Source organism: Notolepis coatsorum (assembly GCF_963971535.1).
Source record: "Notolepis coatsorum genome assembly, chromosome: 7".
NCBI classification, from domain to species: Eukaryota; Metazoa; Chordata; class Actinopteri; order Aulopiformes; family Paralepididae; genus Notolepis; species Notolepis coatsorum.
In genome coordinates, this window is record NC_140171.1 from 39,013,764 (window position 1) to 39,036,819 (window position 23,056).

Here is a 23,056-nt window from a genome sequence, read left to right on the forward strand (position 1 = left end):
ATAAATATATGTTTGTACACATGAACTAGTATACAGAGTATACATTCTGATTCTGTTAAATGCCAAGCCTCACAACTAAATGTGTACACACACACACACACACACACACACACACACACACACACACACACACACACACACACACACACACACACACACACACACACACACACACACACACACACACACACACACACACACACACACACAGACAGAGACATGTACAGTATGCATTCTCTCCCCCTCTTCCACTCTCTTAGAAACACACAGAGAGATCTAGCTCTAACACAGACAAGGAGGTCATTGAGGAGCTTGGTACCTTGACCCACAGTAACAGCAGTGATAGTAGCTAATCAAAAGCTTAGAGTTGGGAGGGTAAATAGTCCCATGCCCCAATTACGACTAACTAATCTGCAGATTTAAAGCCTAGGGCAGGTCCACCCACTGAGGAAAGGTAGGAAGAGGTGAGGAGAGAGAGGTAAAGGTTTGTCAGAGGGAAGCGACAGTTGTGATTGGAGGATCAAGAAAAGATACAGTAGGTCCATTCTCTATTTGTCTATGCTGGAGGCCGCTGGCCTACTGTACTGTATGCTTACAATCTTCTCTTCTGATACAAAGCCAAGGTGATTGAGGGAATGAGGGAAACGATGGAGGGATAGAGGGAGGGGGGGTTCAAGAGAGGAAAAGAGAAAGGGACTGGGTTCAAGAGAGGAAAAGAGAAATGGACTGATCACCTGTAATGCTTGGACCTCATCTTCGGCTGCAGTGATGTGGTAGGCAAGAACCTGAAGAGAGAAGAGCACACACACACACACACACACACACACACACACACACACACACACACACACACACACACACACACACACACACACACACACACACACACGCACGTGCACACACATACACACACACGTACACACATACACACAAATTGATCTTCCTGATGATTAAGTAAATACAGACTAAATCAATCAACACCAATCAATACAACATGTAAATAAATTGAAAATAGCAAAACAAAGCAAAACACATTCACTGGTTCAATAAGTGGTCTCTGAACACTAGCAAGCTGATATGAGAAGGCTCAACTCTAAATAATCAATAATCAAAGGGAGAAACTTTGACAAAACCAAAAGGCGACGATAACTTTAATGGATTATATAACTCAATTATCAAGTCCGTGGAAGTTGTTTTTCATACTGTAGAAGAGTAAATTACTTCTTCTGAAGGAAAACAAACAACATTTCCAGCTAAACAGACTGTATGCAGACATAATCATGAATAATGGGAAGGAGAGGGTTAACATAGATGATTGGCACAGAAAATAACACCTGCATTATCCTTCAAGCATAAAGTCCTGGGTCAGGCAGATTCCTCACCTCTTGCGTGACCTCTATGCTGGCTCTCCGTTTCTCAGTGATCTCGACACTCTGAACATACTGCAGTGCCAGGCCGCAGTACAGCGCCAGGTCCTCCAGGAGGCGCTCATCATATGTGTTAAAGGGTTCTGGCTCATCAGGGTCTCTGCCCAGTTTGTTCCTCAACTGGCACACGGCTGGGTAGAGGATAGTGTGGCACAATAAGAGCAAAGATGATTGATCAATTCAAAGACAGTGGACACTGACCTACTTCCTGACACGACTACATCATCGCCACCTGGAGGTGGGAAAACCCTGGTGCAGATCAGAGCGCTCTCAATGCATTGGCTTGTGGTTTACATTTACATTACATTTACATTGAGTCATTTAGCTGACGCTTTTATCCAAAGCGACTTACAAGTTCTGTACGACAAGTCAGCAGAAAGGGTACAACTCTTACAGATGAGTGCTGCAGTGTTGAGTGCATAGTAGTAGAGACATAGTAGGTACTAGGTAGTAATATAGACAATGAAGATTAATTCGTGGAAGAGTGCATGATACTAGAAGACAGTAAGAAGGTTATTATTATTTAAAAGAAATTATTTCAGATATTGATTGAAGAAGTGTGTTTTTAGTTGACGCCGAAAGATTGGTCATGTTTCGGTTGTCAACATGTTGTTGTTGAGTGATATTAACATCTTCATTCTCAGTTATTCGTTGTTTAGACAGCGACAGCTAATGTTATTCACAGAGAGTAGTTTCAGCATAGTTGAGATAATAATATACAAATTATACTATAATATTACTCACCAATGATTCTGTCAGACCTTTCATTTCTGACTGGGCAACAGATTAGACTCCTCATTGGGTCCTGGAAGCTGTCTGACAGATTTAGCGTTTCCATGGTATTCAGGGTGCGGAGGGCGTATGCTTGGTCTACATCACTGATATCATTCTCTCTAAAAATACAAAAAGATACAAAAAAGACACGTATAAAGTATAATATAATAAGTCCCAAAACATATTCTTAACTGCAAACACAACAGATTACAACATGCATGGACACAGTTTTAATTTAAGGAATCTATCACCATTCATGGACACCATCTAGTGTGTAATGATTTATCAATTTCATAACCTTCTGTAAATCTGGCAGGCTGGTCCGAGCTCTTCACACTCCATGTGGATCACCCGGCAAAAGGAATGCTGAATTGAAACCAAGAGTATCAGTGAACAAGGTAAGGGAGAATTACTGATCAACACATACATTTAACAATTAAAGACCCCATGAAGTGTGGACATTTTATTTTCCTGAATGTATTCACTGTATACAGTGATACAGCTGTGAGCAAATACAAGAAATTGCCAAACAGTATATGTTCTTGTAATTGGGAGATTCCGGTGCGCATCAGCTTCTTTACATTAGGCAGTCTGGTGCCTCTCAGGCGCACGGCCAAGCAGCACAATAGGAAAGGATGCACTGGAGCACCTACCTAAAGCTGTAAAGGAATGTGAATCACTACCCACCTTCAAAAACACTCTCAAAAAACACCTACGTGAGACTGCAATTCGAAACTGGCCCCTACAAATGTCCTAACCTAGTTGTACAGTAAATGACCAAGTAAGGCTTTGTCAATATTCCAATGTACAGTGTAAAATGTGTGTGTGTCCCCTTCCCAACCCCCCCCCCCCCCCCACCTCCAATGTACAGCCCTCACCCAACCCACCCAACCCCACCCCACCCAACCAACCTCCTCCAATGTACAGTTTCTATGCCAAATGTATATACACTCCTTTTCTGGACACTTTTGTATCACAAACAGTACTGTATTTGCAAATCTGATATGTCATAAATGTATAGATGTAGCAGTACTGTCTATCTGTATGTCATGTATGTCATATATGTTATGATGAATTGAAAATGGGGGACCCTGGTGTAAACAAGACGAAAGTCTTTCTCTGGTCTGCATCCCCTTAACAATTGTATGTATTGAGCTGTACTGTACTGTACCCATTCTGCAATCTGTTAATAAACTTTTCAATCAATCAATCAATCAAAGCACACAGGCAGTTCAGCGCATAATAAAGACACAATGAAAGATATCACTTGTTTTCATTATGATCATAACAGGATAAATGGAGCAAAAATGGCCAGCGAGACAGATAGATAGATATTTTATTAGCTTTCCTTAAACCTTTTAAAGACTTTCAATTAATTTCATTCTGTATGGGAACCTTTGTTTATGGTGAATAAACTATCCTTAAAGATTAAGAATTCCACTGGGCGGCTGGGTGGCGCAGCGGACATTGCACTCGTCACCAACGCAAGAGACACCGGGTTCAACTCCGGCTGTCGGCGTTGCCTCCGACTTCGGCCGGCCGTCATACTAACTCATTGGCAGAGTTAGCGGGTGGAAGTCGATGGGTGGTAATCTGGACGTTGTGGACAGCGACTCCTACAGGTCGGTTGGGGGACGCCTGCACAGCAGAGACAGGAAATGGCGGGGGTAGTGTGAGCCTCCCACACGTTACACCTCGCCAATGAGAGTCCGCGCTGGCAGGTGAAAAGATGTGACAGGCTGCCTCCTCGTGTATCGGAGGGGACACGTGATGCAAGGCTCCCTACAACCGACCAGTGGGGGGCATATGCGAGCAACGTTCAACACAGGGGAGGGAGAATAGACCTATCTCAAACCCTGCCCCTTTTCTTTATCCTCCAATCACAGCTGTCGCTTACCTCGGACTTCTTCGTACAAACATTGGCACGAGAGGTAAATTGGGATGGGGAGAAAAATCACAGAAAAAAGGAGGAGAAAAAGTAGAAAAAATAAATATATTAAGAATTCCACCGAATTATTGCCTCAATAATACAAAACAAATACACAATGCAGAGATGGCCAGGAGATGGCCAGGAGAGAAGATCCATCCCTATTTATATTTTCTTGTATATCAAAATGACAATGGACCTCATGCACTAACGAACTTACAACGAAAGGTTAAGAGCAGATTTCACCGTAGCTCCACTTACGACCTTTTCGGGCCGATTTTGGCATGCACTAACGTTTCCTTCTCTGGGATTCGCTCGTAGCTAAGAGCAGAATTTACGATGTGCGGAAGAGCAGTCGTATGTCGGCCAGACAGGTGTGCGCCGTGTACTTAAGGGTTTTATTTGGGAGAAATTATGGTAATTGCGTTCACCTAGATTCTACAGACTTAAATAATTTTATTAAATTATACCCGGAATTAAATAATTATAATAATAATAAATACGATAATCTTTGTCTTATTAAAAATTACGTTTTACATTTACAGTCATGCCTCAACGAGGCATCGTGATGTCTGAAAATAAATAAAAGTACTACACCAACATGGCAAATGATAGTGAATAAATAAATAAGAACTAAACCCAATCGCGCGGATATAGCTATAGTGGAGTAGAATGGACACATCTACATTCTGCTCTCAGCACACCCCATTCCTTTCATACAGTAGGCTACTGTATATATTTGCCATGTTCTCTGTTATTATTTATTGTTGGTTTAATTTGTATTTCTTTTACATAGTTTATTGTATACATTGTAAGAGCCAGTGAAGAAACATTCCACTGCTCATCTTGCCCGGACAACTTGCTCCAAGTCAGACAGCGATTAATTGCATGGATGTAGGATGAATAATGCCTTTAAACATGAATTTGGCTTGTTGATTTTGTCACTATTGTTAGATACAGTTTACAACTTCTCTCAAGAACTAAACACACTCACTTCAGTAATACTCAAACAAGGGTGTCAGGGAATTGTGTGTTTTATTTGGACGATGGTAGCCGCAAGCACTTCCATCAGCACAGCGGTCCTCTCCTGGCTGTTAGCGAACCTCTCCTGGCTGTCCAGCATCGCCTGGACCATGTTGCCATGGGCACTGGGTGCACGGCACGCGTGGCACCGCTTGTGGAAGGGGGGCAGCGCTGGTGGACGGTCGGGCTGAGAAGTCATGCTCTAGTATGCCTTACTACTATAGTGTCTTTATACCTGTATCACTGTACATATTAATACTACAACTCTGTACATGCATCTGATGAGCACTATAACTCAGTGGTATTTATATATTTTATATCCAGTTTAATCACCTGTGCATTGTATGTTACTATTGCACTTTACTGTTACATTTGTACTCTGGTTAGATGCCAAACCTATTTTCGTTGTATTGTACTTGTGCTGTATGATGACAATACATTTTAATCTAATCTCATTTTGATCAGTCGCAAATCGCTTCCGTGCTACCTGTTGAATACAGATAGGTGCAATGCTGAGCCTCTCGCTTCCGTTTTGCACATGGTTCTTCATCTTATAAGAAGCTGGCGGAGCGTGTCTGTATGCAAATTCAGATGTACGAGAACACACTTCCAGTTTAAGAATGAGTGACATCCTTCATTCAAGGAGTTCGGAGCTGCGATCATTTTGGCAACATAAGAGCACCTCTCCACACGTTGATGACTCCGGGGGGGACTATCGTAGGTTTTCGCTTACGAACTTCCTACAAGGTTATTTAAGAGGAAACTTACGAGAATGTTGGTGCATGAGCTCCATGGCTTTCCACTTCCCCCAACCCACCATTTACAACTTAATTTTAATTAGTCCTCAGCAATGGAGTCAATGTCACTCTCCATTTTACAGCTATCTGTGGTTAAAGCGCTAAGTGTATTTAATTTATAATATAAATTAATCAAGTTCTGGCATGTGTACAGAGCAAATAGAGAGCACTTCAATACGACACTGCTCTAGTCTCAAATGGTCTGGTGAGACACAACACTAAGCGGCTTAGTATTGATATATAAGCATGGCTTAGTATTGATATATAAGCATGGCTTAGTATTGATATATAAGCATGGCTTAGTATCGATATATAAGCATGGCTTAGTATTGATATATAAGCATTGCTTAGTATTGATATAAGCATGGCTTAGTATTGATATATAAGCATCGCTTAGTATTGATATATAAGCATGGCTTAGTATTGATATATAAGCATGGCTTAGTATTGATATATAAGCATTGCTTAGTATTGATATATAAGCATGGCTTAGTATTGATATATAAGCATGGCTTAGTATTGATATATAAGCATGGTTTAGTGTTGTGTCTCACCAGACCATTTGAGGCTTTTGTTTTTTTTAAGATAATGTTCTAAACTGCTTCATTTGGAAGCATGTCAAATCACGGGAGAGAAACAAGCTCTGAAAACCATTCTGTTGGGTCTTTAATCAGATTATGAAGTAGGTGTTCCTTTACCTTGGTTTCTTCCCTGGCGATGAAGATGGTGCAGTACTGAGCATATGTGAATGGCATGATGGTGGCGGCCATCTTACTCAGTAAAATCTCAAAGGAGCGATGTTTCTCTGACAACAGCCGTGCCATCTCCATCATAGCCTGAAAGAGAGAGAGAGATAGAGAGAGAGAGAGAGAGAGAGAGAGAGAGAGAGAGAGAGGGAGAGAGAGAAAGAAATTGGTACAATATATTTAAGATAAATACGATTTTTTAAATGTATATATATATATATATATTTTTTTTTATTATCTTTTTCCCTCTCCTTTTTTCCCCGATTTTTCTCCCACTGTTAGTGGGAGACTGTTAGTCGTTATGCCAATTCCCAACCCCCTTCCTGGTTGTCGCGCATTCCCCCCTACTGTTGGTCCGAGAGGCCGGAGACTGTCACATGCTTTCCTCCGACGCATGTGCAGCCAGCCGGCAGCCAGCCTGGCAGCTCAGATTCTCACTGGGAGAGTGTAACATGTGGAAGGTCGCACTACCTCTCTCCAGATCCTACCCTCGCTGAGCAGGCACCCCGACCGAACTGTAGGGGTCGCTGTCCACAACGCCCAGGACCCACCCATGGCTCCCCTCCCCCTAACTCAGCCAAACGAGTTAGTATAGCGATCAGCCCGAGCCAAGACAATGCTGACTCTCTGGGAGTCGAGACCGCAGCCTCTTGCATTTGTGACGAGCACAATCTCCGCTACGCCACCTGACCGCCCCATATTTTTTATTCTTTAAACACGGTTTGGATGAATTTGCGATTCTGACTGGGCCTTACTGTAAAACTCTCCACTTAAAGGAACACGCCAACATTTTGGGAAATTAGCTTACCCTCTTCTCCAGAGAAAGTCTGGCTGCATGTTAGCCTAGCTTAACACAATGAATGGAAGTGGACATGACCGGTTAGCCTTCGGGAGAGGTGTTAGTTGGACAATGCCTAGGCTACCTGTCACTGTCCGCTTCCATTCATTGTGCTAAGCTAGGCTAACATGCAGCCAGATAGCTTTCTACTGAACGCACAGAGAGGAAACTGGTATCTATCTTCTTGTCTCACTCTGGAGAAGACGATAAGCTAATTTCCCAAAATGTTGGCGTGTTCTTTGAAGCGCCCAGCTCTAACATTATACTACCAGGGAGACCGTGTGCAGGTTTTTGTAAAAATTCTGTTATTTGTTGGTAAGCTGTTGTCTTATAAGCGGTAAGACAAACTCAAGAAGCACAAACTCAGAAAATTATGTTGTGTGCCCATGGTAATTAGCATATAATTAGCTGGTAATAGATAAATACATGGAATGGTGTGATAATAATGCATAGCTGAGATATGATATATACATGAATACGGTATGATACTGAATGATTACAAATTAGATTTGTATAGTGCTGTTACCTGGCTGCGTTTAGCCTCCTGCCTGGAGCTCTCATACAACAGAGTGTTATCCAGGACCATCCCCAACAGGCCCATGTGATTGGACAGTACCTGGCCAATAAGACAGAGAAGCACATAATATGCATTTTCCTTCACATGAATGATTGAAAACTTTATTTAACAGATTGCAGAATGGGTACAATACAGTACGGCTCAATACACACAATTGTTAAGGGGATGCAGACCAGAGAAAGACGTTTGTCTTGTTTACATCAGGGTCCCCCATTTTCAATTCATAGTGACATTTATGAGATACACAACATACATGACATCATGACATGTATGGCATAGGGACATACATGACATACAGGTATATAGTACTGATACATTTGTGATATACGATATGCAAATATACAGTACTGTTACCCATAGATCGTAACAGAGAATATATACATATGATGGGGAGGAGACTGTACATTAGGAGGGGGGGGGGGGGGGTTGGACATTTACGGTGGCCAGTTTCGAATTGCAGCCTCCCGTAGTGGGTGAATGTGGGTAGGGATTCACATCTTTTTACAGCTGTGGGTAGGGCGTTCCATTGTTGTGGCATAATTGCGAAATGTGTTTAGTCCCTTGTTTGTGCCGAATCTGGGTTGCACATGATTTGTGGAACTCCCTCTGGTGTTGTGGGCGTGGTATTCACTGACCTTTGGAAAGTATTTCGACATGTACATGGGTACCTGTGTGGTGTAGTGTATCTTGTAGACCAGGCCCATTGCAAGTTGCTGTACTCTGTCGTCTACTCTAAGCCATCCTAGGTAGTCAAAGTGGGCAGGGGTGAGGTGGGTTCTAGGAGTAAGGTCAAGTAGTAGTCTGACCAGTTTTTTTGTGATGTTTGTAATCTTGTTTTTAGCGCCTTTGAGGTGCTTTGGTACCATGAGGTGCAAGCATAGTCGTAGTACCCTTGAATCAGAGTCTTCAGGGTATTCTTGTTTACCAGAGAGGAGATCCGGTACAAGAATCTAGTTCGTTGGTTGACTTTTTTTATTACATTGGATGCCATTTTGCCACAGGAAAGATTTGCCTCTAGGATGGAACCCAGGTATGTAATTTCATCTTTCCTTGTGACAATATTGTCACCCACTGTAACTGAGAAGCCGTCGGTCTTGCTGAGTTTGTTATTTGATCCGAAGAGAATGGACTCTGTTTTACCCAGGTGTAATGATAGTTTGTTATCAGCGAGCCAGGTGCAGATTCTGCCGAGTTCTGAGCTGAGGGTTTTTTCAACCTGTAACTTGTTCTTGTCAGAGACCAGCAGGGCTGAGTCGTCCGCGAATAAGAACAAGTTGCAGTCACAAGCTGACGACATGTCATTTGCATAAATTAGGAAGAGTAGCGGTCCTAGTATGCTTCCTTGTGGAACACCACAGCTCACTGTGAGGGGGGGGGGGGGGGGGTAGAGTACCATTTACCTCCACCATCTGTTCTCTCCCCTCCAGGTAGGATTGCATCCAGCTCACTGATAGACTATCAAAACCAATTGCTTTTAGCTTGTCAATCAGAATGGAGTGATTGACAGTGTCCAAGGCCTTTTGTAGGTCCAGCATGACCATGCCGCAGTATTTGCCTGCGTCCACCTCTTGTTTGATGTGGTCGTTCAAATAAAGGCATGTGTCAGTGGAGTGGGATGTTCTGAAGCCAGATTGGAATTTGTAGATTAGATTTTTTTCCGCAAGGTACTTTTCGACCTGTTCGTAGACAATTTTTTCCATGACTTTCGAGATGGAGGTAAGAATAGAAACAGGGCGGTAGTTGCCTGGATCTAATTTGCTGCCCTTTTTGTGCAGGGGGGTCACTCTCGCAATTTTGAAGTCCTTGGGGACGTGTCCCTGTTTTATGGAGAGGTTTATTATGTGTGTGATGACTGGGGTGATGGCGGCTGCTGAGTCTCTGAGGAATTTGGAAGGGATGTTGTCATGGCCAGTGGCCATGTTAGGTTGGAGGGTGCTCAGTTTGTTGTTACCATTTCAAGTTTGAAGTCGTCTTTGCGGACCCCTAGGATCTTGTAGAATGCTACTATGTGTTCTACCCCAAAATGCCCTGAGTGGGAGGGGGTAGTTTATTAACCAGTGTTGTGGCTATGTTTGTAAAGAATATGTTTAGGTATTTGGCCACATCCAGTTTGTCTGTGATGAGAGTGTTTTCTGTCTTTATGTTTATGTTTGTAAATCTGGTTTTTAGTTTTTTGCTGCAGCCTAGTTGTTACATACAGTACAGTAACAATTATCTAGCAAGCAGCCATCAGATATTCTATCTTATTTACTTTCTTCTTTTACGTGTGAGAGAGAGAGAGAGAGAGAGAGAGAGAGAGAGAGAGAGAGAGAGAGAGAGAGAGAGAGAGAGAGAGAGATAGCGATAGCGAGCCTTCAAAGGCTTGTTGCTTTGCCAAAGATGACATGTAGGAGTGATGCATGCTGGGAGGGAGAGGCTCAGGTAGACATGGTCACATGGCGTCGACATACACATGGCAGAAATAGGGGGGGGGAGCAGGTGCATAGAACTACATGAAGATTGTATAAAATACAATATAAAAGTTTCTATGGAACTTGGTATGATTTCCATAGCAATTTACTCCGCAAGTCAACACCATCCTCGGAGTGTCGCTGATTTGTAGCTGGACACACCAGTCACTCAGTAGCCAGGCCCGTGCAGAACGGATCCCCCCTCTCTCACCTTCTCATCCAGTCTGGTGAACAGAGGGACGGCTCCCTCCACACTCCTCTTGTTGATCATCACTGCCACTCCAACCACCTGCCCACCAAGAAGGGGTTACGTTAGATCATGTTATATCGAGTTGGTATCATAACTAAGGCCGTATCATCTACACTTCTGCGTGCCACGTGATATCCTGAGTCAGCTACGTGTCGCATTTAGGTCACATGTCCAGACTTGCTTTTATGTAAAAGGAATATGTATTTATATTACTATAGTAATGTTCTTTTGGTGACTACGTATTTTTATACATACAGTACATAAACTACACGCTTATCGGATAAGAGGACACAGAAGATTAAAATTAAGGATCGTATTTTCGCTAAAATGTTTATAAAACAATGCTGGAGGATGGGGGATGAGAAGCCCTGAATCAGGTTGGGATGTAGACCTTGCATGAAATGTCGAATGTAGACCATGTTATTAAATAATGATAATAACAATAAATAAAACACAATATATACTAATATTAATATATTGTTATTTTTGTTATTATTATTATTATGATCACACTGAAGGCGATATCCACATCAAATTACTGTTTTCCTTTCTATTTCCATTTACTGTATATTAGCCTAGTGACAAACGGACCATTTGTTTTTGAGATACCCCTACTGGAGGTAGAACAGAACACAACAATGTTTTTCCTCATCTCTAAGGTCTCCCATATACTGTATGAAATGGATTCTTGTATATAAATATTTTACTGCAAATTGTTTTTAATTGATCACCAAAGCTAAAAAAACATATGCATATTATTTGATAATGAATAGATGTTATGACTCGAGACACACTACAAATACCACACAAACCACTGAGAATACAGACAAGGTAAACACATTAGTTGGGAAAATTGGGTCTTGATTCGGGACATATAATATAAATATCACGTACTAGACTAAACTGAAGACACTAACACACATGACGCACAACTAAGACGGTGGGGAACAAGATGAAACACATCGGAGACCTGACCGGGAGCTCTGGAACTGTACTATCATATGAAAGATAAAAATTCAAATAAAATGTTGGACAATAATAGGGGCATTGGAGAATCCCCATTGGGGATATCTCCGTCGTTATAGGAGGGGCCCTCTCCAGGAGGCCTGTATCAGTTCCGCAACCGTTCCTATTTCCGGGGTAGGCCTGATTGGCCCCGACAGGCACGTGACCCGCCACGGCCACGCCCCGCGGCAGCCCCAGGACGCGGCAACCAGGCTGCTGTGGTTCACCGCCGCTTTCCGCCTTCAACGCCGCCCGCAGCAGCAAATTTGCGCGAGCGCAGGATTATTTCAGTGTGTATCATGCAATCATTTATCATTTAACATTTGAAAGGCATACATTGTTGTATGAAATAAAATAGTATAGAGACATATGTACAGCGTTCGATGCAGAATAGAAGTAACTGAGTTACCATACAATATACAATACGCTATAGTGCAAAGCAGAAATGGGATGAGGTACAATTTACAGTAAGGTGTATGCGTTGCAGTGCAAATGCTGGCGCGCTCCAGAGACCGTTACTGTACTATACAATATACAATGCAATGTACCAATATACAATACGCTATAGTGCAAAGCAGAAATGGGATGAGGTACAATTTACAGTAAGGTGTACGCGTTGCAGTGCAAATGCTTCTTACTGTTGCGCTCCAGAGACCGTTACTGTGCCATACAATATACAATACGCTATAGTGCAATGCACGTTAAAAAAAAACAAAAAAAAATTAAGGGAATCGAACTTGTCACAAACGGACGATAGGATCCACAGCCAAGCAGCGTTACCAATTGAGCTAGTTGTCAATGGTAAAAAAGGGGGGATTACTGCTACATAATGCTGCCGCGACGGAGCTCCGCCGCGACAATATTATTAAACAGCGGCTCTGTCATTGAAGTGGGAAAAGTGAGCCGTATTGTATATTAGTACATTGCATAGTATATTGTATAGAGTATGGTAACTCTGCGGCGTTGAAGGCGGAAAGCGGCGGTGAACCACAGCAGCCTCGTTGCCGCGTCCTGGGGCTGCCGCGGGGCGTGGCCGCGGCGGGTCACGTGCCTGTCGGGGCCAATCAGGCCTACCCCGGAAATCGGAACGGTTTGCGGAACTGATACAGGCCTCCAGGAGAGCCTTACCCCTCCAGCCCGCCAACGGGGGTAAAAACCTGGGAAGTACCAATTGTCTTTAGTCTTTTTTTCTGAGTTATGTTAGAATAGCAGTTGCTTTAAATGTGCACATGGACATTATTTTGTGAAGGACAAGAATTCAAAAAAATTTGGACAATAATAGAGGCTTGGAGAATCTTCATTGGGGATATCTCCATCACTAGGGGGGGGCCTCTTCCTAGGAGAGCTGATTCCCCTCCAACCCGCCAACGGGGGCAAAAAGTGCTAATCATATAGCTTATTTTATTTTCATTTAATTTTTTAAGTCATGTTAGAATAGCTGTTGCTATAAATGTACAAAGTGATATCAGTGACAGTGACGTGGGCGGGCCTTGTTCAGTGGGGGGGAATGTCGGGGGGGGGGAGACCATCGTTCCGGCGGTTCGACCCGGGAGAGGGGATGCCTTGCGTGTTGTGGGGTCGGTACGTGTGGGGTGGGGTCCCTTGGGGCCCTCGGCCGCCGTGGCCTGGGCGGTCTGGTCGCCGGGCTGGGGGGCCACCGGGCTTGGGGTCGCGGGGGGTCGGGGGGCCATTGAGGCGTGGTGCTTTGGCCTTCTGTGGGCCTGGGCTTGGGGTTCTCGTGGGCCGGGGGCCTGGCGGTCGGGCAGGGGCGGGTGGGGGCTCTGGGTGCTCGGCTCCGCGCATGGTGGACCTGGGATATGGGGGTGTTCTGTTTCTCGGGGAGGATGGCGGGAGGGGTTTCTCTTAAGGGGGTCAGAGCGGCTGAGCTTTGCCCAGTGGGGTCTTGTGTGTTGTGGGTTCGGGGTGCGTGGGGTGGGGTTCTTGGTGACATGGAAGGTAGCGGGCTTGGCTCGGTGGGGGGGAGTACCCTCTCCTCTCCTCTATTGGGCCTGGCCCAATTTAATTCAAGGGACCCGTGTCGCTGGGGGCTCAGCTCCGCACGTGGCGGACCTGGGATATGGGGGAGTCCGACGGGCTTAGCTCAGTGGGGGGGACTGTCGGGGGAGGGGGGCCATCGTTTCGGCGGTTTGGCCTGGGAGAGTGGGGTCTTGTATGTTATGGGGTCGATGTGCGTGGGGTGGGGTTCTTGGTGACATGGGAGGTAGCGGGCTTGGCTCGGTGGGGGGGAGTCGCTCCTTCCCCTCAACTGAGCCTAGCCCAATTTAATTCAAGGGTCCTGTGTCGTTGGGTGTTCGGCCCCGGGTATAGCGGACCTGGTATATGGGGGAGTCCTATTTCTCGGGGTGGATGGCGGAAGGGGGGGTCCCTCTTAAGGGGGATTGGGCTGCTGAACACAGCCATTACATAGGGACCCATGTCAATGTATTGTTATGTGTTTGATGTCATTTTAAGTATTGTCTAAGTGTTGTATGTCAGTAAATGTAAATAAAAATGTAAGTAAAAAAATAAAACATAATACAGGCTCTGAGAGCTCTCAAACCTGGCATGCTAGTAATCAGGATATTCCTCTACCTAATAGAAATAACTGGGTTTGAAAATCTTGATGCATGCAGGGAATATGGACCTATGAACACATACCTAAAATAAACAGAAATGTAAAGGATGAATGGAAGGGGGGGGGGGGGTGGTTCTGGTGTCGGCTGCATTGGTGAAAGTCTGGAGAGACTTGCTGAAGCAGCAGTGGGGGGGGGGGGTTCATTGGCACAGGTGCAGCTGGTCGGGGTAATTAAACTCTCTCCTTTATCATCCACAGTGAAACTGAGACAAAGGAAGGCTCACACACACACCGACGAGACAGAGAGAGAATGAGCAATGTACAGCCGTGCGAATGGTTTATGTTGCAGTTGTTCTGTTTAATGTACGATTTGATCAAGTTTAATTTTAAGTTTATTTATTTATTTTTTACTCAGGCACAGTGCACATTCAGTTTCCACATCAATGTAATTGTGCCAGAATTAGCTAATGAGCTATAGTTTGCATCTGTAGTCCCTGCCTACCATGCATGTCTTTATGGTGTGGGAGGAAACCGGAGTACCCAGAGGAAACCCACGCGAACACAGGGAGAACACTTTTAAAACTTAATGAAGACAAGACAGAAATACTTTTAGTAGGCCCTAAAGCCAAAAGGGAAGCACTTTTTAATGGGTTAGGAAGTTTGGCTCACCAGAATAAATCGGAAGTAACTAGCCTAGGTGTAATTTTAGACTCTGATTTAAGTTTTAACACTTTGGGTGCCAAAAACGAGTTAAGTAGTTTCTGGGCCTAAGTCGTTCAGTGCCAAAAACGACTTAAGTAGTTTCTGGGTCGTTTTTTTTCAATATTTTTATTCATTATCCACCCAGGGAGCCTGTTGTTACCATAGGGAATGAGTCGCCAAGGTGCAATACCGGCCGTATCCCACTAGATGGCGGTATCGAGCACCTTTTGTAACCTTGTATCTTGGTCTGTGGGATGGCCAAATGTCTCGGGTTTCATTTTTCCTTGTCGGCCGAGGCGAACAGTTCTCTCGGTTCCATTGAAGTGCGTCAAATATCCCTGATCCATATGTTGTGGTGGATTATGCCGTGGACCAAATCGACATTGGATGTACCAGATGGCGATCAAACAATTGGAATAATATTTTTGGAATACTCCCGATCACAGGTAAGGACGATTTGACGTACATTTTAGCTTGATCCGGCAATGCTTTTATACCGATCGGGCTGATAAGCGTTTTTAGTGTTCAATACTAATGCCGTTACTGACAATCAAATAATCAGAAACGACCCCCCCCCCCCTTCATGCATTCATGATGGAACATAATACCTATGATATAGATTTGATTTCGGGATAATAGCGTATACAGGAAATGGCAATGTCTATAGTGGAATTGGCGTGTAGGGCTATAACTCAGCATTTCATGAATTACCCTAGACCACTCTAAAACCATACTTATAGTATCGGGTCCCCCCAGGGCTGCATTCTGAGCCCCATGACTGTGTGGCCAGGTTTAGCTCCAACTCCATAGTGAAGTTTGCGGACGACACAGTGGTGGTGGGGCTGATCTCTAACAATGACGAGAAGGCCTATCGGGAGGAGGTTGATGAACTGGCACGCTGGTGCCGGGACAACAGCCTACTCCTGAACATTGGTAAAACCAGGGGGCTTCCGGTTCCGTTCAGCAACGCATGGCTGGTTGATTTTTCGGAGCTCAGCAACCAAGCCACATTAAGTTTGATTACGTTAACATTTTTATACCATTTGATTTTATTTTATTTATTTTAGTTTGAACCATGTCTAAACAGACACAGACCAGGATGGGAACGCTGAACGCCGTGGATAAGGAGCTCATTAGGTCGATATTCCGTGAGGAAATAGACGCTATCGTGGCTAAGCTAACCGGCAGAGTGGATGCGCTCCAGGAGACGGTAGCCAGCATAGACACACGGTTAGCCGTGGTGGAGGAGAGCCTATCCGCAGTCGTGGAGTTGGCTGATACCAACGCCACGGTGATATCGTCCTTGGAGGACAAGCTGTGGGCTTGTGAGATGAAGTCGGCAGATCTGGAGGACCGTGGCAGGAGATGCAATGTTAGAATATACGGGCTACCCGATGAAGTGGAGGAGGACGCGCCGATTAAGTTCCTCGAGAAAATGATACCGAAGTGGTTCCCGAAGCTAGCCTCCCCCGAGATCGAGAGAGTGCACAGGATCTTCAGAGCCGCTACCCCGATGAAGAGCGAGCGTACAAACCCTTGCACATTCATCTTCTGCTGCCTGAGGTTCCAGACAAGACAGGATATTTTAAAAGAGACTAGGTTGAATCCTCCGGTGATGAACGGCCGTACTCTGAGATTCGCCGCAGATTTCAGTGACTACACAGCGAGGCGCCGTAGAGCTTTCGCCAGAGCCATGGATCTCACACGTGAAAGGGCGGTGGAGGTATTCCTACTGTTCCCGGCAACGCTGAAAGTAAAGACAGGACGAGGAGCTGTGTCGTGCAACCGTCTATTCAAGTCACCATCCGAGGCGGAGGACTTCATTTGGAAAAGCAATACCAACATCCCGAATGAGAGGAACAGACCGCCCCCGGTGGAGCAGACCTCGAGCGACGGAGAGTGAGAGGCCGGAGCAGGTACCTGAGGCTGGCTTCACGCGAGGCCTGCTAGCATGCTAGCTATCCAAGCTAGCGGCCCTGTAGAGTGGAGCAGGCTCCACACGTGGGCTGCTAGCATTCCAGCTAACTAAGCTAACGGCTCTGGAGCACGAGGGCTGTTAGCACTCCAGCTAACTACCCAAGCTAGCACTGTTGTATACACAGCCGACCGCAGATTTTTCAGTCCTCAGAACGGTAACACTCTACTTCTCTATACGGTATTGTCTCAGTCACGAGCATGAATATTGACTATTTGAAATGTAATTCAGACGTCCTTTACTCTTAGAGTATCGGTTTTTAATTTTATTTTTAATTTAATTTTTGTATCGTCTGTCATTCGAACTATGCATTGAACTGCGCTTAGATTGTTACGGATATTATCTTTGTCCAGCTCTGCCCGGGCTAAATGAATATCACAAGTTTCACTCAAACAGACTGTATGGGCTTATGAACCGTTCAACCAAGGGGGGTGACCCCCTTGCAACGAGCTGCAACGAGCTGGTTGCTGTGACCCGGTCACAGTGCCAAATGGTGTTTGATCGCCATCAGACAAGATATTTGATGGGGGGGTGGGGGGAGGGGAGGGGGGGATACGGGGATTTTTGTTTTTAATTTCTTGTGGCTCGCTCTATTATGTGTTTGCTCTCGCCCAACAGGACCTTAGCGTGGGGATGTGTATATGTTGTGGTGCTCTACTTCAAGGGAATCACATTCAGTCATACTGCAACCTGGTTGGACTATGGCTAATTTAAACATCTTGATCTGGAATACAGGGGGTCTTAATATTCCACATAAACGCACAAGTGTACTAACATGGTTGAAAAGGCAGGAGGTGGATGTGGCTTTGCTGAGTGAAACGCATCTTTTAATGGCTGACAGTGCAAAACTTGCAAAAAGGTTTTATCATAACATAAGCTCCTCTTCTTTTAGCACTAAGTCCCGTGGAGTAGCCATAGTAGCTAAGTGAAAGTTGAATATTAAACTATTAGACGTGTGGTCTGATGCAGAAGGTCGAATTACTATTGCTAAGATGGAATACTCTAACAGGAAAATTGCTCTGATAGCCGCATATGTCCCTAATGTGTATGAAGCTAACTTTTATACTGTACTCACTACAGAGATGTTGAGTACTCATTTATAGTGGGTGCTGATTTCAATGTCATTTGGGATCCATTGATTGATAAGTCCAGTAATGCTGAAATCCACGATCAGATGCAAGTGACCGCGGCCCTACGTGCCTGGTCTAGGGACACAGGGGTTATTGATATGTGGCGGTTACTCAACCCAACCGCGCAAGACTACTCTTTTTTTATCCGCGAGACATAAAACTTTTTCCAGAATTGATTATGTTTTTTCTTCCTCTAGGCTATTCGATAGCTTTGACGTTGACTTGAGGCCCATTGCACTGTCAGACCACAAATACATCCTCCTTAAGGGTTCACTCAGTAAAATAACATCCCGTGCCCCTAGATGGCGCTTTAACTCAATGCTGCTGAAGAACGATGAATTCAACCTACAATTTAAGGAGAAGCTCATTGAATTCTTGCAGTTTAATGCTGGATCGGTACAGGACCCCAGAATTTTATGGAATTCGGTTAAGGGGTTTATTAGAAGTAACACCACTCTATTTGCTTCCAATCTCCGCAAGGGTCGTCTCTCCAAGTTGGTAGAATTGGAAGAGCTTCATAAAACAATGATGTCTTCTATGCAGCACAGCTACTCTAGCCGACTGGAGCTCCAAATTAAGGTGGTGAAAAGGGAGATTAACTCCATTTTAAGACAACAGTCTGAATTTCAAATGCACAGAACAAGACAACACTACTACTTTCATGGCTCTAGACCTAGTCCCCTACTAGCTATGAAGATACGGGCCAGTGAACAATTTGCGGATATCCCTGCCATTAACCACCAACCCCAACAAAATCAACGATACATTTAGCTCGTTTTATTACAACCTGTACGAGTCATAAGTGGTCTATGATCATACCAAGCTGGAGGACTATCTTAGTCAAATGAACTTACCACAAATCTCAGAGGATGACGCTAAACGGTTAGCTGAACCTATCACACTAGATGAGCTCAGGGAGGCGATTGCTGACATGCAGCGGGGCAAGGCTCCTGGTTGGGACGGCATTCCACCGGAACTCTATATTGTGTTCTGGGATGTACTCGGTCCCTTATTACTCTCAATGATTTTACACTCAGTCAAAGAGGGCAATTTTTCCAGGGATGTCAATATGGCACTTATATCTGTCCTACTCAAGAAAGATAAGGATCCCACCGAATGTGGCAGCTATAGACCCTTAAGTCTCCTCGGAGCCGATCTCAAGCTATATGCCAAGGTGCTAGCCATCCGACTTCAAAAGCATTTGACATCTCTGGTTGACCCTGATCAGACTGGCTTTATAAGAGGCCGACTGGTCACGGATAATATCAGACGGTTACTGCACGTGATTGATGCGAGCAAGGATGTCGCAACCCCTACGGCTGTCATGTCCTTAGACGCGATGAAGGCCTTTGACAGATTGGAGTGGTCTTATTTGTGGGCAGTCCTTAGAAGGATGGGGTTAGGTGAGGGGTTCATTCACATGATTAAAGTTCTCTACACAGGGCCCTCGGCCATGATCTTAACAGGGAAACTCTGCTTGCCACTCTTCTCTGTCTCGTGCTCTTCTACACAGGGTTGTCCTCTTAGTCCCGAACTCTTTGCTTTATCACTCGAACCTCTAGCTCAGTACATAAGACAATCCCAGATTATATCCCCTGTGTCAATTAAGGGCACACATCACCATATCAGTTTATACGCACATGATGTACTCCTATTTATGCAGAACCCCGCCGTCTCTCTACCTCATCTTCTCCAAGTAATAGATGATTTTGGCAGTCTATCTGGATTTAAGATCAACTGGCCAAAATCAGCCTTCCTTCCACTCAATGAGACTGTGAAGGCAACCATCCTCCCAGCAAACATACTCATGGTAGAGCACTTTAAGTTTCTTGGGATTGAAATATTCCCCACTATTAGCCAGACAGTAAAGTATAACTACTCCAGCTTGGGTGACGGGATTACGAATGATTTCAACAGGTGGTCCAAATAAAAAAACCCATTACAGGCCCGTGCCTCAATAATTAAGATGAATGTTTTACCCAGAATTAACTTTATCAGCTCCATGCTACCGTTATCTCCTCCTGTTGGTTACTGGCAAAAACTGCACTCTGCTGCATATACATTCGTCTGGAACAACAAACGCCCACGCTTAAAGAGATCCACTGCACAGAGGAGTAAACTAGACGGGGGTTTTGTGAGGGTTCGCCTGTCCCTGGACCCTTTTTCCCTGTCTCCTCTCCTCACCAGCCCCCACCTTTGGACATTCTTGTACTCTTGGCGTTTGTATTGTCTCCCGTGTGTTTTAGCGTTGTTTTGTCTTTAGTCTCGTTCCCTTTGTAATTGTTTTATTTGTCCCTTGTATGGTGTTCTCTCTGTAATTGTAATTTTGATTCTAGTCTAGTTTATTCCCCAGTGTGTGTTTGGCCTTTTGTTTTCCTTACCCCTGTGTGTTAGTTCAGCTTTCCCCATCAGGTGTGTCTCGTTCCCAATTACCCTCTTGTGTCAATCAGTGTGTGTATATCTGCCTTGTTTGCCATTCTCTCTTTGTCGGTTCATTGTTTGGATTCCCTACTAGTGTTTGCTGTCTAGTTTCCTCTGTTCCTGTGATCCTGTTACTCCTTCCAGTATTTTTGTAGTAAGTGTTCCTAGTGTTTATTTTGTTTGTTCCTCCCTTCGTTGTTTTTCGTGGAATGTTCATTTTGTTTGTTAGGGTTTTAATTTGTAGTCAGTTGTTCATGTTTTTCCTAGCCTGCCTTGCAGTGTTTTGTTTGTGCCTTTTGGACTTGCTCTCTTTATGAGTTTATTATTTGTTTTTCATATTTTGCCCTCTGCCAGTTCTTCAGCTGTGCTATTCTTTGTTTTTGTATTTTTGCTGCTGCCTTTGGACGTATTTTTGTAAATATCTTTGTTGCTGCCCTCTGTTTAAATTGGATTATTTTGTTACACTTCACCCCTGGCTCGAAGTGTTCAAGATTAAAGGAGCAGTGCTCACTTTTGACAATCCATATCTACCTCTCCCTCGTATCTGTTTGCGCTTGGGCCCTCTGCCAACACATCCGTAACAGGTTTAGCATTTCCAGACTTCAAATATTATTTTCAAACTTACTCTTTGAGACCTCTCATCACTTGGTTTGACGCTCAAGCAGCCGTGTCCTGGCGACCATTGGAGGAGAAGATGGTGTCCCCACATAGACTTCAAGATATTGTGTATACCAACATTTCAATTAAGCAATGCAAATTACGATTTGGCCCTCTTATCACACATGTGATCCAGATTTGGCGTGACACCCAGAAAGCGCGCACTAACCGCCATAAATGGCACACGCATTCCCCCCTATTCAATAACAATTTACTCCTTATTGGACAACAACCCATTGAATACCCTAGATGAGAAGGGAAAGGCATCCATACATTGGGGGATATCTTCGATGACTCTGGTCTCCGATCTTTCCAGGATCTATCCAACGGATATGATCTCCCCAGAAACTCCTTTTTCTTTTATTTACAAATGAGAGCAGCTCTGAAGGCTCATGGCGTTCCATGGGACGTTCCACTAGAGCGACACCGGTTTCACAAATTATTTTATGACAGGGAGACATCGAGAGGCTTCGTCTCTGACTTTTATCGGCACTTACTTATGTCCTCATATAACAGTGGTCACCAACCTTTTTAAGCCCAAGATCACTTTTTTTTTTTTGGTGAAGGCTATTGAAGGAAGCGTTGAGAGAAAAAGACAGCCAAGATTGTACTTTAAACTAAATTACTTTTATCTGCCTGTATTCTAATTACATGCGATGCTTTGGTCCAACATTAAAACGTCAAAGTAGAACTGTAATATGTACTTTCTCAGTCAGTGCTAAGTACAGTCATCTTATGCAGCATCACTTTTCACATCAAAACAAAAGTAGAACTGTAATGTGGACTTTCTCATATTATTAACATTGACAAACATATTTACAATTAGCATTTTATAAAGTAGAACTGTAATGTGTACTTTCCCAGTCAGTGCTAAGTGCAGTCATCTTATGCAGCATCACTTTTCACATCAAAACAAAAGTAGAACTGTAATGTGGACTCTCATATTATTAACATTAGAAAATGCTAATTGTAAATGTTTGTCAAAGTAGAACTGTCATATGTACTTTCTCAGTCAGTGCTAAGTGCAGTAATCTTATGCAGCATCACTTTTCACATCAAAACAAAAGTAGAACTGTAATGTGGACTCTCAGGGAAAGATACAAAAAATAATAATCGGGGAAAGATCTACAGGGAAGGTCTCAAAGATCGACCAGTCGATCAAGATCGACGGGTTGGTGACCACTGTCATATAAGGACCTACCCCTAGATACGATTTGGAGAAAGGATATCCCTGAGTTGGATATAGATTTTGATTGGGCTGCAGTCTGGGAAAATATTAGGCTATCATCACGCAACCCAGATCACCAACAGATTCATACATTTTTTTTTCATAGGACTTATTTGACCCCCAGGCAATTGAACCTAATGGGTCTCAGACCTGACTCTCGATGTACCTTTCTCAATTGCCGACCTCTGTACATGTAAAGAGACTCATTTTGGCCGGTCTTACGGCTGCCAAAAAGTTGATCGCTTCACGCTGGATACAACCAGATAAGTTATGTCCGAAGGTATGGATTCTCACCTATCTTGATGTGATATATCTGGAGATATCCACTGCAGGAGTTTTAGGGGTTAACGAAGCAAATATTGCTATCTGGTTGGCAGCGGTTGCAAAACTTAAAGAGCGCATATAACGTTCAATTGCTAGATAATCTATTATAGATAATGTATTTAACTCACGCTGAGTTCCTGGGGTGAGTGGGGGGGGGGGGGGAAGAGCAAGCAAGTGCCATTGTCCACTTGTTTTTTCTTGTAATTTTAATTATGTATATTTTCTGGGCC

The 23,056-nt window shown here is 44.1% G+C and overlaps 1 protein-coding gene across 1 annotated transcript in view; it reads right to left on the reverse strand.

Annotated features, from left to right (window-relative positions):
• Positions 1-23,056, reverse strand: part of pde5aa (phosphodiesterase 5A, cGMP-specific, a) — a gene marked incomplete at both ends in the record, with an annotated part of 86,099 nt that overhangs the window by 25,305 nt on the left and 37,738 nt on the right. Inside the window, 7 exons of the mRNA XM_084318259.1 lie at positions 735-785; positions 1,383-1,558; positions 2,172-2,320; positions 2,500-2,567; positions 6,647-6,784; positions 8,059-8,148; positions 10,771-10,848. Of these exons, the coding sequence (XP_084174385.1) occupies positions 735-785; positions 1,383-1,558; positions 2,172-2,320; positions 2,500-2,567; positions 6,647-6,784; positions 8,059-8,148; positions 10,771-10,848 (750 nt within the window). The remainder of the gene's footprint in view (positions 1-734; positions 786-1,382; positions 1,559-2,171; positions 2,321-2,499; positions 2,568-6,646; positions 6,785-8,058; positions 8,149-10,770; positions 10,849-23,056) is intronic.